General features: G+C 45.0%; 1 protein-coding gene across 4 annotated transcripts in view; it reads left to right on the top strand.

Moving 5' to 3' along the window:
* Positions 1-12,887, top strand: part of SMAD9 (SMAD family member 9) — a 46,614-nt gene that overhangs the window by 15,515 nt on the left and 18,212 nt on the right. For 2 of the 4 annotated variants that reach the window (XM_084768730.1, XM_084768731.1), the window contains exon 2: positions 12,117-12,741. In XM_084768730.1, the coding sequence (XP_084624856.1) occupies positions 12,330-12,741 (412 nt within the window). In that variant the 5' untranslated portion in view covers positions 12,117-12,329. Of the gene's footprint in view, positions 1-3,546; positions 3,702-12,116; positions 12,742-12,887 lie in introns of those variants that run through there. The other 2 variants (XM_084768733.1, XM_084768732.1) reach the window with 2 other exon arrangements.

Here is a 12,887-nt window from a genome sequence, read left to right as displayed (position 1 = left end):
TTTGTGGTCTTGAATTTGGTAATGAATTCTCACATTTTATATCAAAGGTGTAAATAACAAAATAAAAGATAAATAGACATTACTAAAATTAAAAATATGTCTGAGCTGGGAGTGGTGAGGCATGCATTTAGTCCCAGCACTCAGAAGGCAGAGGTAGGCTGATCTCTGTGAGTTGAAGCCAGCCTGAACACTGAGAGCTACATAGAGAAACGCTGTTTCAAAAAGAAAAAAACTTTGTTTTTTTTTTTTTTCTCATTGAAGAATTTTATCATGAAACTAAAAAGGCAACATTCGGGATGATATCTGCAAATTTTACACACATACAGAGAGAGAGAGAGAGAGAGAGAGAGAGAGAGAGAGAGGGAGAGAAAGAGAGAGAGAGAGAGAGAGAGAGAGAGAGAGGAGAAAGAAAGAAAGAGAGAGAGAGGAGAAAGAAAGAAAGAAAGAAAGAGAGAGAGGGAGAGAGAAGAGAAGAAAGAGAGAGAGAGAGAGAGAGAGAGAGAGAGAGAGAGATCTACATAATCAAACTCTACAAGGAGCTTTTACAGTCCAGCAACAAAAATAGCCCACCTCCTCTCACCCCAACACTTAAGAAGTGAGGAAGGACGGTTGTGACGGCAAGGCCAGCCAACCTCAGCTACATACCCACACTCCATCTCAAAACCAAAGCAAAACAAAGCCAGCAATTTAAAACACTTTGGCTTGCTACAGAAAACAAATGGGCAATTTCTAACAAAGTTAAACACGAGCTCTGTATCGCATATTTGCTCCACTCCTAGGTCTGGGCCCCCGAGAATTAGTCAGCCACACATTGAGTCAGCCACTCAAGCGTACCTCTGCACCCACACATTCCTAGCACCTCTGTTCATATAGCCTGAAGCAGTAGCAGCCTGCGTGCCTGTCAGCGGCTGAATGAACGAACGGACTGGTATCTATGTATCTATGTTTATGTACACATATGTGCACTTGTAAATGTCTCTCTATGGATCTAATTAGCTGTAGAAGGGTGCAGCCCATGGAATGCCTATTGTGGGAGAGACTGCAGAAGAAACTGCCGAGTCAGGGCTGTGTTTTACTTTCTTGGGACAAGGTGAGTTTATGAACTGGCAAGAGGTGGTGACTGTATACATTGTGAACATACTACATTTGGTTGAATTGTTCTAAAAACCGAGTAACTCAACATTGGTATGATTTTCACAAAATAAGGTAAAATATGTAGTGCGTTAGTGGTTAAGTCCTTTGGTGAAAGCAAGTGTATGGGCGTGGTGGTCTGATCGAGACCATCCTCCATTGGTGAATATTTGAACACTTGGTCCCCAGGTGATGGCACCATATGGGGAGGTTGGGCTAGCTGGAGGAAGTATGTCACTGGGCAGGCTTTGAGAACAGAAGCCTCACCTCACTTCCAATTTGCTCACTTCTTGTGCTCTCAGCTTCCTGCCCCAGCCACCATACCTCCCCTCTGCTGTCATCACGGACTCTCACCCTCTGGACGTAAGCCCAAATAAACTCTGTTCTGTGATAGCAGCAGAAAAGTCACCAATGTAGTAGGTAGGACAGGCAATGGTAGCAGACCAAGCTGGTAACAGAGTGTTCCTCCATGGTTTCTGTTCCAAACTCTTACCCTGACTTTCCTGGATAGACCGTAACCTGTGAGCCAAAGACCTTTTCCTCCCAAGTTGCATTTGGTCAGAGTGGTCCTAGATCATCCTACAACCAAAGCAGGTGATGCTTTCAGGGATGGGGGTCTAAACTGTTCACCTCTGTTGGGCAACAATTGCAGTAAGCCTCGGGGAACCAACAATCTGTAGGGAAGCGGCCCACCTGGGATTCTGGGTTTTCACTTGATAATGGATGCTTCTGGGCAGCATAAGGATCCATGCAGGGAACTGCTGTTTGCACTTAAAACTTAAAAATTCTTTATTTTTTAGTGTGTGTGTGTGCATGCGTGCGTGCGTGCGTGCGTGCGTGTGCGTGTGCGTGTGTGACTGGTTTGCCTGGATGTATATCTGTGCATCGTCTATGTTCCTGATGCTCGAAGAAGACAGAAGAGGGCATTGGATCCTCTGGAACTGGAGTTACAGACAGGTGTGAGCTGCCATGTGGGTGCTGGGAAGTGAAGGAACCCAGAGCAGTCAGCATTCCTAACTGCTAAGCTGTCTCTCCAGCTCCAGACTTCAAAAGTTTAAAAAAATATATTTTTAATTAGCTTAGCTATTATGAGTGTTCGTTGCGTCTTCCCCCGTCCCCACTCCAGCATTATTTTGAACCTTGAGAGTATCTTGCCTGGTACTTTCTGTGTGCCGTCATGTCTCCTCCTAACTTTTGCTGTCCGTTGGACACCTTAACATGTAAAACTCTAGAGTTCATTTGGTGACAGATTGACATAGGAAAGACTGTCCTTTCTGCATGTGGGCTAACTTCCTGGATATCCTGGATTCAGGAATGTCCTCCTGTTAAAGGGGTCATGGGTCAGTCATGACTTATTTTGAAAGGTAATTGCTCTCCCTTGCACTGGATGTTTCCAAGAAGAGTTAAAACCCTTCAAGTCTGTGGTACCCTCAAGCCTCATTGTATGTGTGTGTATATATATATATGTACACACACACACACACACACACACACACACACACACACACACACACATATATAAATAAACTACATATGCAATTTCAACACTACTGCCATCATCCTTATCCACAGAAACGTTCCCAGCCTGCTTTGCATCCTGTCCTCTTCAGTGTGCTCCTCTTGCCTGACCATGTACTGAACTCACTTAGTACAGTACAAATTCACTGTTGTCTTTTTAATTTCTGGAATTCTTTACCAAAGGAGAGAGTGCCAAGAAGCGGTTGTTTGTGTGGCAGGATTGTGGTGGACAAAGGGAAAAGCAGGCAAGGATGAAGTTACCAGGCAGAAGCGTTAGGATGAGAGTCGGTGCCATCTTAGCGACACTGCCACCTCCAGAGAGATCCACTTGGAAGAAACTGGCAGCATGGAGGTGCTCACGGTCACACTCACGCTCACACTCACGCTGTAGGGCCCCAGCTTGGGTCTGGGGAGTCAGGAAGGCTGTCCTCTGGGTGCCAGTTATAGACTGTGGGTCTCCACAGGCTGGGAACAGTAAGGAAAAGACATTGCTGTGGCGCTTGCACAGAGGACTCGGAGTTAGCCAGACTCTGCTCGGGGTGACTTAACACCTGACAGACCTGTGAAAAAGGAATGGCTGGGCAGCTGCTGTCTGAGGTTCCTGTCTGTTGAGGCAGAAAGAACATGGCACATCACAGCTGCTCATGTCATGGCTCCCAGAGTGCAGAGAGAGAGAGAGAGGCAGTGCCTCAGCTAGAGAGCTCTTTTTTTCTCTTCTTTTATTCTATCTGTGCCCCAGCATGGAGCAGTGCCACCCACTCAGGGGGAGTGTCCCTTGCTTTGCCAATTCTCTCTGAAAACACCCTCAGAGACATGCCAAGACACACGCTTGACTGATCTCCCAAGCACCTTCCAGCTCATTCAAGTTGAGAATCAGTATTAGTCATCTCAGACTCTCTTCATTGCCACCTATATTAAAAAGAAGGAGGAGGAGAAGAAGAAGAAGAAGAAGAAGAAGAAGAAGAAGAAGAAGAAGAAGAAGAAGAAGAAGAAGAAGAAGAAGAAGGTTACGTCAAACATGTCCCGACTCTACCAGCAAACCATTAAACGAGGTCAGGAGTGGACCCTAGTGTCTTGCATTACGTTTGTAAGACTTAGTATTTGAAGCAAGTTGGTGGCTTCAGAGTTCACTGCTTAGAAGATGAAGAAGACATGGTACCTAGTGCTTAGTGGGGTCACTCAGGGGTCACTGTGATTGAGTCAAAGAATGAAGTGCAGGGAGAAACTTCAAAAGGCTTCAGAGACTGTTTTAGTGGAGCTTAAGAAAGAATGGGTTTTCTTTTCTTTTCTTTCTTTCTTTCTTGCTTTCTTTCTTGCTTTCTTGCTTTTAAAGACTATTATGTGTATGAGCATGTGTAAGGTGTGGATGCAGTGCTCACTGAGGCCAGAAGAGGGCATCAGATCCAGTGGAACTGGAGCTGCCGATGGCTGTAAACCGATTTGTGGGTCTTCTGCAAGAGCATCCAGTGCGCTGAACTGCTGAGCCACCTCTCCAGTCCTAGTTAAGATGTTTTTGATGGCACCAGTACCAGACAAAAAACAGCCACTTGTTTTTTTGGGGGGACACTTATGTTTCTCAGTGGGAAAGACTAAAGTGGGAAAGAAATATGACTTAGGTTTTGACAGAAAAAAGAAAAAGGCCCTGAAAAAAAAAACCAGAGGTTTGTTTATTTGTTGTTGTTTTGTTGTTTTTTAAATCTCTGTCCTCTGTATTGTGGGACCACTGCCCGTTTTGGGGCTGAAGCACAGAGAGAAAGTGGAGGGTGAGGAGAAAAAAAAAACCCCAAGTGTGTGTGTGTGTGTGTGTGTGTGTGTGTGTGTGTGTGCGCGCATTGTAGTGGAGTCTTTTGTCCCTAAACATTCATTGAGGTTGAGAAAGAGAATCCAAGCTGTCTGGACAGGCCTGCAGTGAGGGGAAAGCGGAGTTGCCTATAAAACCAGCCTTCATATCTACTAAGGGAGAGTGAGGCGTGTGGAGTTGCACATGGCTGTGAGCTGTTTTCACATTTGAGCTAAGATATTGTACACGGGTATTGTCTGATATTTAGAATAATACAGTTTGTCTTGTTCCTGCAGGCTGTGCTGGCAACATTTTTTTTTTCAAGAGGCTTGTTGACTTTAGCAGTGAAATAACCCTGGCTGCTTAGACAAAAGCTGGCGCAGTTGTCAAATTCTGAAAGTTTCAAGATCGGTGGTGTGTTTTGATGGGCAGAGAATTTATAATATAAAGTGTCTTCAACACTAATTTGATTTGTTCTGCAATTTGCTGACAATGGTCTTTCAAGGCCCAACGACGATATCCAGGCTGATAAGACGGACACTGTGTACTTTTAAGGTGAAAAGTATATTTTGGAAGTAAAACGAGAGGTCTTCTTTCTGCTGACAGGCCTGCATTGCCACCAACCAAAAAACTATCTTTAGCAGTTAAATGTAGGAATTCTAGTGCTAAATGGCAATACGGCCTGAGTAAGCATTTGCTGGATGGAGGGATGTTTATCTCTCTAAGAGCTGACCCTGAGCCATGTTTTGGGAGATGGAATTATAGTTTTACATGCATTATGACTCACTTGGTAAGATAAATAATCTTTGCCACGTTTATATTTGTGGTAAGCCCAGATTTTCATGGGTTAGATTTTGCTTGGAGTCAAGACACCTTCTGTTGCGTAATAAGATCTGGTTTATTCTTTTCGGGGTTGCTAAGGTCCAGGCTATTTTTTTTTAGGGCAATAGTTATTCACTAGTTTATAAACAATGCAGTAAAAATAGATTTCTAGGGACTTCAGATTTGCAATTCATCGATCATTTGTGTAGAAATATTGCCCTTAAGAATGTGGGATGTTTTTGTAAACATGTTAAGAGTTATGGATATGCTAGCGGAGACAAAGGCCTGCATTGCGTGGAATGTGAAGATATAAATTCACATGCATGTGGAATTCCATCAACACACCCTAGTGTAAATCAAGAAGCACTTTTGAATCAGGTCTGAGTTAAAAGGCCCTACCTAGGAATTAAAGGCATTATATTATTTTTTCTGTTGAGTTTGGGCTATTTCATCAAAAATTAATCTCTCTCTCTCTCTCTCTCTCTCTCTCTCTCTTTCTCTCTCTCTCTCTCCATACATACATACATACACACACACATCTATCTGTCTATCTATCTATCTATCTATCTATCTATCATGTGGAAGTCAGAGGTCTAATTTAATGTGCACCTTATTATTTTTTACATTTTATATGTATAAGTGTTCTGCCTTCATGTATATAAATGTTCTTGTGAGTGACTAGTGCCTGTGGAGGCCAAAAGCTGAAAGAGGGCATCATCTATCCTGGAGCTGCAGTTGCAGATGGCACGAGACGGTCAGCTGTCTCTATATACAAGATGGTCACTACCCATTTGGGGCTCCACAGGTCTCATCTTCGGAAGGAAATAATCACAAAGCCACATTTCGAAAAGGTAGCATCAAAAAATTTTTGAGAAATCTCATCTTATAGGTTTTCTTTTTGGTGTACGCCTATATGTCCGTGTGTGTGTGTGTGTGTGTGTGTGTGTGTGTGTGTGTGTGTGTGTGTGTACATGTGCTGAGGAGTGTGTGCATACACGTGTGTTCGTACAAGCTACAGGTGGACATCAGGTATCTTCTTGACTGTTTTTTTGGGACAGGTTTCTCAGTTATTCTGGAAATCACAGACAGGGCAGTGGGCTCCAAGAGTCCTCTTGTCTCTTCTCCCCCAGCATTGGGGCCCCAGGTACGTGCCCCCCTTCTAGGTTTTATATGGCTGGTGGGGATTGGTCCAAGGTAGTCAACATGCTTGCATGTCGAGCACTTTATTGATAACCCCCTCTCTGCTCCCCACTCCTCTTAAAGCTAGCTAGCTTACTGTTCTACCTGTTCTGGTGAGCTACGCCCTACCCTTCTCTGTAGTCTTAACTAGAGCTGGGTTGAGATCTGTGAGCTCCTCAGAGCGACTAATCGGATGCCCACCCCTTCAGGAAGTGCAGGGGAGGGGAAGGGAGGGGGGCAAGATTCAGCATTGATTAATAAAAAGCCTATTCGGGAAGAGGTCCAAGGGTGGATTTCCTTCGGAGGCTCAATTGGTGCTTTGAGAAACCAAGGTCAAACGCACTCCCCACCTTTCTGCTCACCTCAGCTTCTACTTGGGTTCTTCTGAGTCGGGGTTGATTTCCCAGCTTATAGAAAATGCAGGCATAAAGCCTGCTGCCCCTCTCCGCAGCCTCCTTCCCCACCCCCAGCTGTCCTATTGACTGTTCTGTTGCCCTTCCTGGCTTCTTTAGTGTGCTTAATGTACACATGCTGAGTTGCAGGCTCATTACAAAAAAAATACTCAAGAGTTGTTTTTGTTTTTTGTTTTCTTTTCTGCCTACTTCAGGAGGAAGTGGCTGGTTTATACTTTGATAGTCGACCGCAAGATGTTTTTGAGGCTCCTAAATGTTGAGCACCTGCTTGACCAAGGTGCTTCCTTATAGCCCTAGTCTCCACCCACCCCAGGTTCCCCAGCCCCCCTACCAGCCAGCCTTGCCTTCCCAGCTCCCCCACAGCCTCCTTAGCCTTGCCTCCAGGCTCTCCCAATCAGCCTGTCCAGCCACAAGGGACCCAGATTTGGGACTAGGCAATCTAAGAGAGCTTTTTTTTTTTCTTTTTTCTGAGAGTTTTTGTTTTGTTTTGTTTTGTTTTGTTTTTGGGTGGTGGTGGTGGTGGCGGCGGCGGCGGCGGCGGCGGCGGCTTCATTTGTCCTCAGCTATATGGATGAGGCGGCCCAGGCAGGAGTCTATCTCCAGAATACACTCTGCTCTTCCATACATTCCTACTTCCCACCTTTTCCATTAAAATATCTCCCTCCCTCCCAGTCTCGCTGGCCTCATTGTGACTTTACAGTCTTCCTGTGACCAGGTGCTGTCTTAGTTTGGGTTTCTATTGCTGTGAAGATGAAACACCACGAGCAGGAGCAACTTTGGGGAGGAAAGGGTTTATTTCCCTCGCAGTCCCAAATCATAGTTTATTATCAAAAGCAGCGGGGGTGGGGGCCAGGAACTCACACAGAGCAGGAACCTGGTCACAGGAGCTGATACAGAGGCCAGAACGGTGCTGCTCACTGGCTTGCTTCCCATGGCTTGCTCAGTCTGCTTTCTTGTAGAACTGAAGGACCACCTTCCCAGATGTGGCACCACCCACAATGGGCTTGGGCCCTCCCAGATTGATTGAAAAAACTTGCCTTCCAGCTGGATCTCATGGAGGCATTTTTTTTCTCTCAGTTGAGGCTCCCCCATCTCTGATAAATAACTTCTCTCTGATGACTCTAGTTTGTGTCAAGTTGACATAAAACCAGCCAGTATGCATGCCCACATCTGTTCCCGTTCTTTTCTTTTCTTCTCTCCCTCTCTTCACTTTTTACAAAAGAAATGGCTCTATTTGTTTTTTGAGAACAGGCTCCTCTCATATAGCCAAGACTGGCTTTAACCTTGCTATGTACCTAGGGATGACCTTGAATGCTTGAGTTACCTGCCTGCGTCTCCTAGATTAAGTTTTTTTTAAAAACACATTTCCCAGAAGCAAGACATCAGGCATACAGACAAGCAGAGAAGGTGATGTTTAAACATCTGCATACCCTTCAATTAGCCTGATTTAAAATTTAACTTTCATGTAATTTCTATTTTTTTTTCTTTTTCTCAATATGGAGGTCACAGTCATGAATCTGGTGTTTATCACTGCGAGATTCTATATTTCATACTTCAGGGTCTCTCTCAATGCTTATTGGGCTAAAAACTGAATTTCAGCCTTAAGCTTTTGCTTGGGGGCCACTGTGAGGCCTGTGTGATGATTGAAAGTGCACAGCGAGGTCAGACTTGAAGATTAAGGCTTTTCACACCCCCAGTTCATCAACGAAGGATGATTGTCCCCGAGAGTCACTCCAGGTAAGCTTCAGCAAATTTGGGGAAGCATGGCTTAGGAGGAATGCTTTTCAAGCTGTTTGACTGTAAAGCCTAATTTAAAAAAGTATGAAGTTTATATTGTTAATGCTTCAGCTCCCAGACACGTACCTAAGAATGAGGGGTTTTTAATCATTTTATTATTCACTTGATAGAGCTTACTATTTCGTCTTACAATATGGTCTATTCTCTTTTTTGGGTTTCATACAAGTTATTTTGTTCCAATACATTGGTTTCATTAGGTAGGAGCCCACAGATAAAAGCCAAATGCCAAACCAACACCATGGAAGGGAACTGTCGTTTGTCCCTAGGAGCAGAGGTTTGAGTTTCTGTTGCTTTAAGTGTACTTAGCCGGATTCTGCTCAACATTTTCATGAAAGGCTTTCTTTACCACCAAACTAAGAGTAAAGATTTATGCCATAACTTAGTAACAACAAATCCCACATAAAACTAAGCAGAATCCTAGGAGCCCCTCTGTCATGCTCCATCCACCCCCCCCCCCCCGCCCCAAGGCTTCCAACTGTCGCTGAGCCCGTCTAGACTGAGTAAACAACTTGTATATGGTGACTGACGGAGACTGAATTATATGTTATAAGTTCACAACTGTTAAGCCACAAAATCAACCCTTCAAAAGAAAACGGAGAGTAAGTCAAACTGCCAAGTAAAAAAGGAACAGCTTTGGAGCCTTTCACAGGCCTCTTCAGCACGGTTTGCCCTCTGGCCATCCTAATAAGGTCCTCATGAGGAAAGGCACGTGTAAGCAATACGTAAGCAATACGTTCCATGCATGGGATGTCACCTGGGTTAATGCTCTTCGGAGGTGCAAGTGCTGATCCTGGCTACTGGGGGTGGGGGGTGGGGTGGGTCAAAGAGAACCTTCGTTTCAAAGAAGTTCAAGGTCTAGAATGCAACTCAGTAGTGGAATTCTAGGCTAGCACATACTGGCCTTGTACTGCAAATAAAAACATATATACACATATATGTGTGTGTGTATACACACATATGTATGTATATATAATACATATATACATACATACACACACACACACACACACACACACACACACACACACACACACACGGACTCAGAAACGAGTACCCTTCCCTCAGGGAAACAGAAGAGAAAATGACAGTTAAGACATGTTAAACAAGCAAGTGTAGGAGATTTTTTGACCGATGCTGAGTCAGCTTGTTCACAGTGATGTGACCAGCAGCCTCATCGCACATCACTGAGGTAGTGGGTTTCTTGAATCTGGAAGGAGAAAATGTTGGTTAGGCCACCACTATTTCTAGGCAGAGCAAATGCAGCTGTAGCTCAGGAAATTTAAACGTGTCTGTTGAGTACCACAGAAGGAACGTATCCTTTAGGCAAGAGCACCCAGGGAGAGCTGACTTGGGGGCAGAATAGCAAATATAACGATGGCGTCAGTTGGTGTTCACAGTTACCTGCGAGGTGCTCTGACTGGTTGAAGAGCCAATATCAAACTTTTTGGTCCATGGTGCTTTTCCACCTAAAAATCATTAAGAAGCTTAATAAGTTTTTGTATGGGTTACATCTGTGGGTTACATTCTTCCATCTTGGTAATTAAAACAGTTTTTTTCAAAGTTATTGATTCACGGGCCACAAGGTGGTGCAGTGGGAAAAGACACTTACCACAAAGTCTGAAGACCTGAGTTCGATCCAGATCCACATGGTGGAAGGAGAAATGTGACTCAAAAATTGCATGCCATGCATGAACACACACACACACACACACACACACACACACACACACACACACACCCCACGCCACACCCCCAAAATGTAATTTTAAAGTTATTGATTTATTAAAATATATATTTTATGAAGACAGTCTTTTTTTTTTTTTTTTCATTTTTTTATTTGTGTGTCTGGTGCTTTGCCTGTGTGTCACATGTGTGTAATGCCCAAGATGGCCAGAAGAGGGCAACAGATCCCCTGACATTATAAGGTGCCTGTGAGCTGCTGGGAATCAAGCCCAGGTCTTCTTCAAAAGCAGCAAGTGCTCTTAATGGCTGAACCATCTTTCTAGCTTCAAGGTGAACATTTAAAAATTTAAAAACCGGGCTGGAGAGATGGCTCAGAGGTTAAGAGCACTGCCTGTTAATGGTACTGAGTTCAATTCCCAGCAACCACATGATGGCTCACAACTATCTACACTGAAATCTGGTGCCCTCTTTTGGCCTGCAGGTGTTACATGCAGGCAGAACACTGTATACATAATAAATAAATTGTTTGCTTTTAATTTTATAATAAATTTATTTTTAATTAAAAATAACAAAATAATAAAAAAATGAGTAAGACCTTTGATAATCTCACCAGGACCTTAATTAGAGATGAGGTGTGATTTGTTTCATTTTTTATTTAATTTTTTATTTTTTAATAATTTATTCAGATTACATCTCAATTGTTATCCCTTCACTTGTATCCTCCAGTTCTGCCCTCCCTCCCTCTTTCACCCTATTTCCCTCTCCTAGGTCTGTGACAGAAGGGGAACCTCCTCCCCTACCATATGGTCATAGCCTATCAAGTCTCATCCTGGGGGCCTGCTTATTCTTTCTCTGAGTGCCACCAGGCCTCCCCACCAAAGGGAAATGGTCAAATATGGGGCACCAGAGTTCATGTCAGAGTCAGTCCCCGCTCTCCACACAACTGTGGAGAATGTCCTGTCCATTGGCTAGATAAATAAATAAATCCTAAAAAAAGCAAAAAAAAAAAACATGTTTAAAATTTTGGTGAAATGAGCATTGCATATCTTTGCAAATCTCCTGTTTGCTGGCGTAATAGATGACACCTATGTTCCCATTTCCATCTCTCCTTCCATACAACCTGTTACAACCTGTTGTTTTGGCTGATGTGCGTGAAGAGCATTCAGTTCAAAGGGGCGAGTGTTCAGACAAGAGAGGACAGTCACAGCCCGGAAAGGGCCTCAGGGACCACAGTGGTTCCCAGAAACAGACTGTGAGCACTGCAGTTCTGAAACACGCCACGGTGGTGTCTGAGCAGTGGGCTGTTGGAGGTCTCTGTGTCTCCCTTTTTGCTTTTATACATTTTCTACACCGAGGTTGGATTATTTGTGCAACCAGGAAATAAAGAAAGAGCGAATACGCAGGGGGAAGGTTGGGAGACCCTGGAAACCCAGGAAGAGCCTGCATTTAGTAACCGAGGGAGCCACGCCATTTCTTACACAGGAAAATGACTTGATAAAAATTGGGTTTGGGAGGAAAGAGATTGGCGTGGAAGAGTGTGTAAAAGAGAGACGCCACATTAGGGCGGGCTGTACTCAGTGCAAGCAGAAATGGAGGGGAGAGAGAAGCTGTGATTAGCGATTTGGAAGGTGGAGACCAAGATCTGACTTGGAGGAGACAGGGGAGAGCAGGGTCGACCATGACTTGGGAGTTTTCAACTTAAAGCACTGGGAAGGTATTTTGTCCCTCCTGTCCTTCCTTACCTAGTCCGAAAACGACCCAGATGGCCCACGGAGGCTTGTCTTATCTTTCAGAGTTAGCCGACCGGACCGGAACATCCAAGAGCTTTGGAGGAAGTCATCCCATGTCTAGATTTGAACCAAGTCTCCCCTGCTAACGGAAGGAAAGGCAAGCTTGTTCCTATGACAACCGTGGATAGGTACTTGCCGCTGACCGGCCCAGGGCCCTGCAAGCCTTGAAAAGGCTTCACCCTCTTTCCCCGTGCAGGAGCCTGAGGTCCGCATCCTATGCACCCCAGCACCCCCATCAGCTCCCTTTTCTCCTTCACCAGCCCCGCAGTGAAGAGGCTGCTGGGTTGGAAGCAGGGAGATGAAGAGGAGAAGTGGGCAGAGAAGGCCGTGGACTCTTTGGTGAAGAAATTAAAGAAGAAGAAAGGAGCCATGGATGAGCTGGAGAGAGCACTGAGCTGTCCGGGCCAGCCTAGCAAGTGCGTCACCATCCCCCGCTCCCTGGATGGACGCCTACAGGTGTCCCACCGCAAGGGGCTGCCCCATGTCATCTACTGCCGCGTGTGGCGCTGGCCAGACCTGCAGTCCCATCATGAATTGAAGCCTTTGGAGTGCTGCGAATTCCCGTTTGGCTCCAAGCAGAAGGAGGTCTGCATCAACCCATACCATTACCGGCGCGTGGAGACGCCAGGTGGGTGCTTCCGGGAGTCAAGACTACCGGGCTCGCTGGTGATGGCGAGTCCACAGGAAGTGACCTCTGTATAGGGGGTGGATGGGGGCGGGGATTTTCACAGAAAGCATGCAGTTGAAAAAAAAAAAAAGGATACTCTTATACTA

Source organism: Acomys minous (assembly GCF_964271855.1).
Source record: "Acomys minous genome assembly, chromosome: 19".
Classification (NCBI taxonomy): Eukaryota; Metazoa; Chordata; class Mammalia; order Rodentia; family Muridae; genus Acomys; species Acomys minous.
The sequence above is the reverse complement of the archived record's forward strand: the minus strand, read 5'-3'. Positions and strand labels throughout refer to the sequence as shown.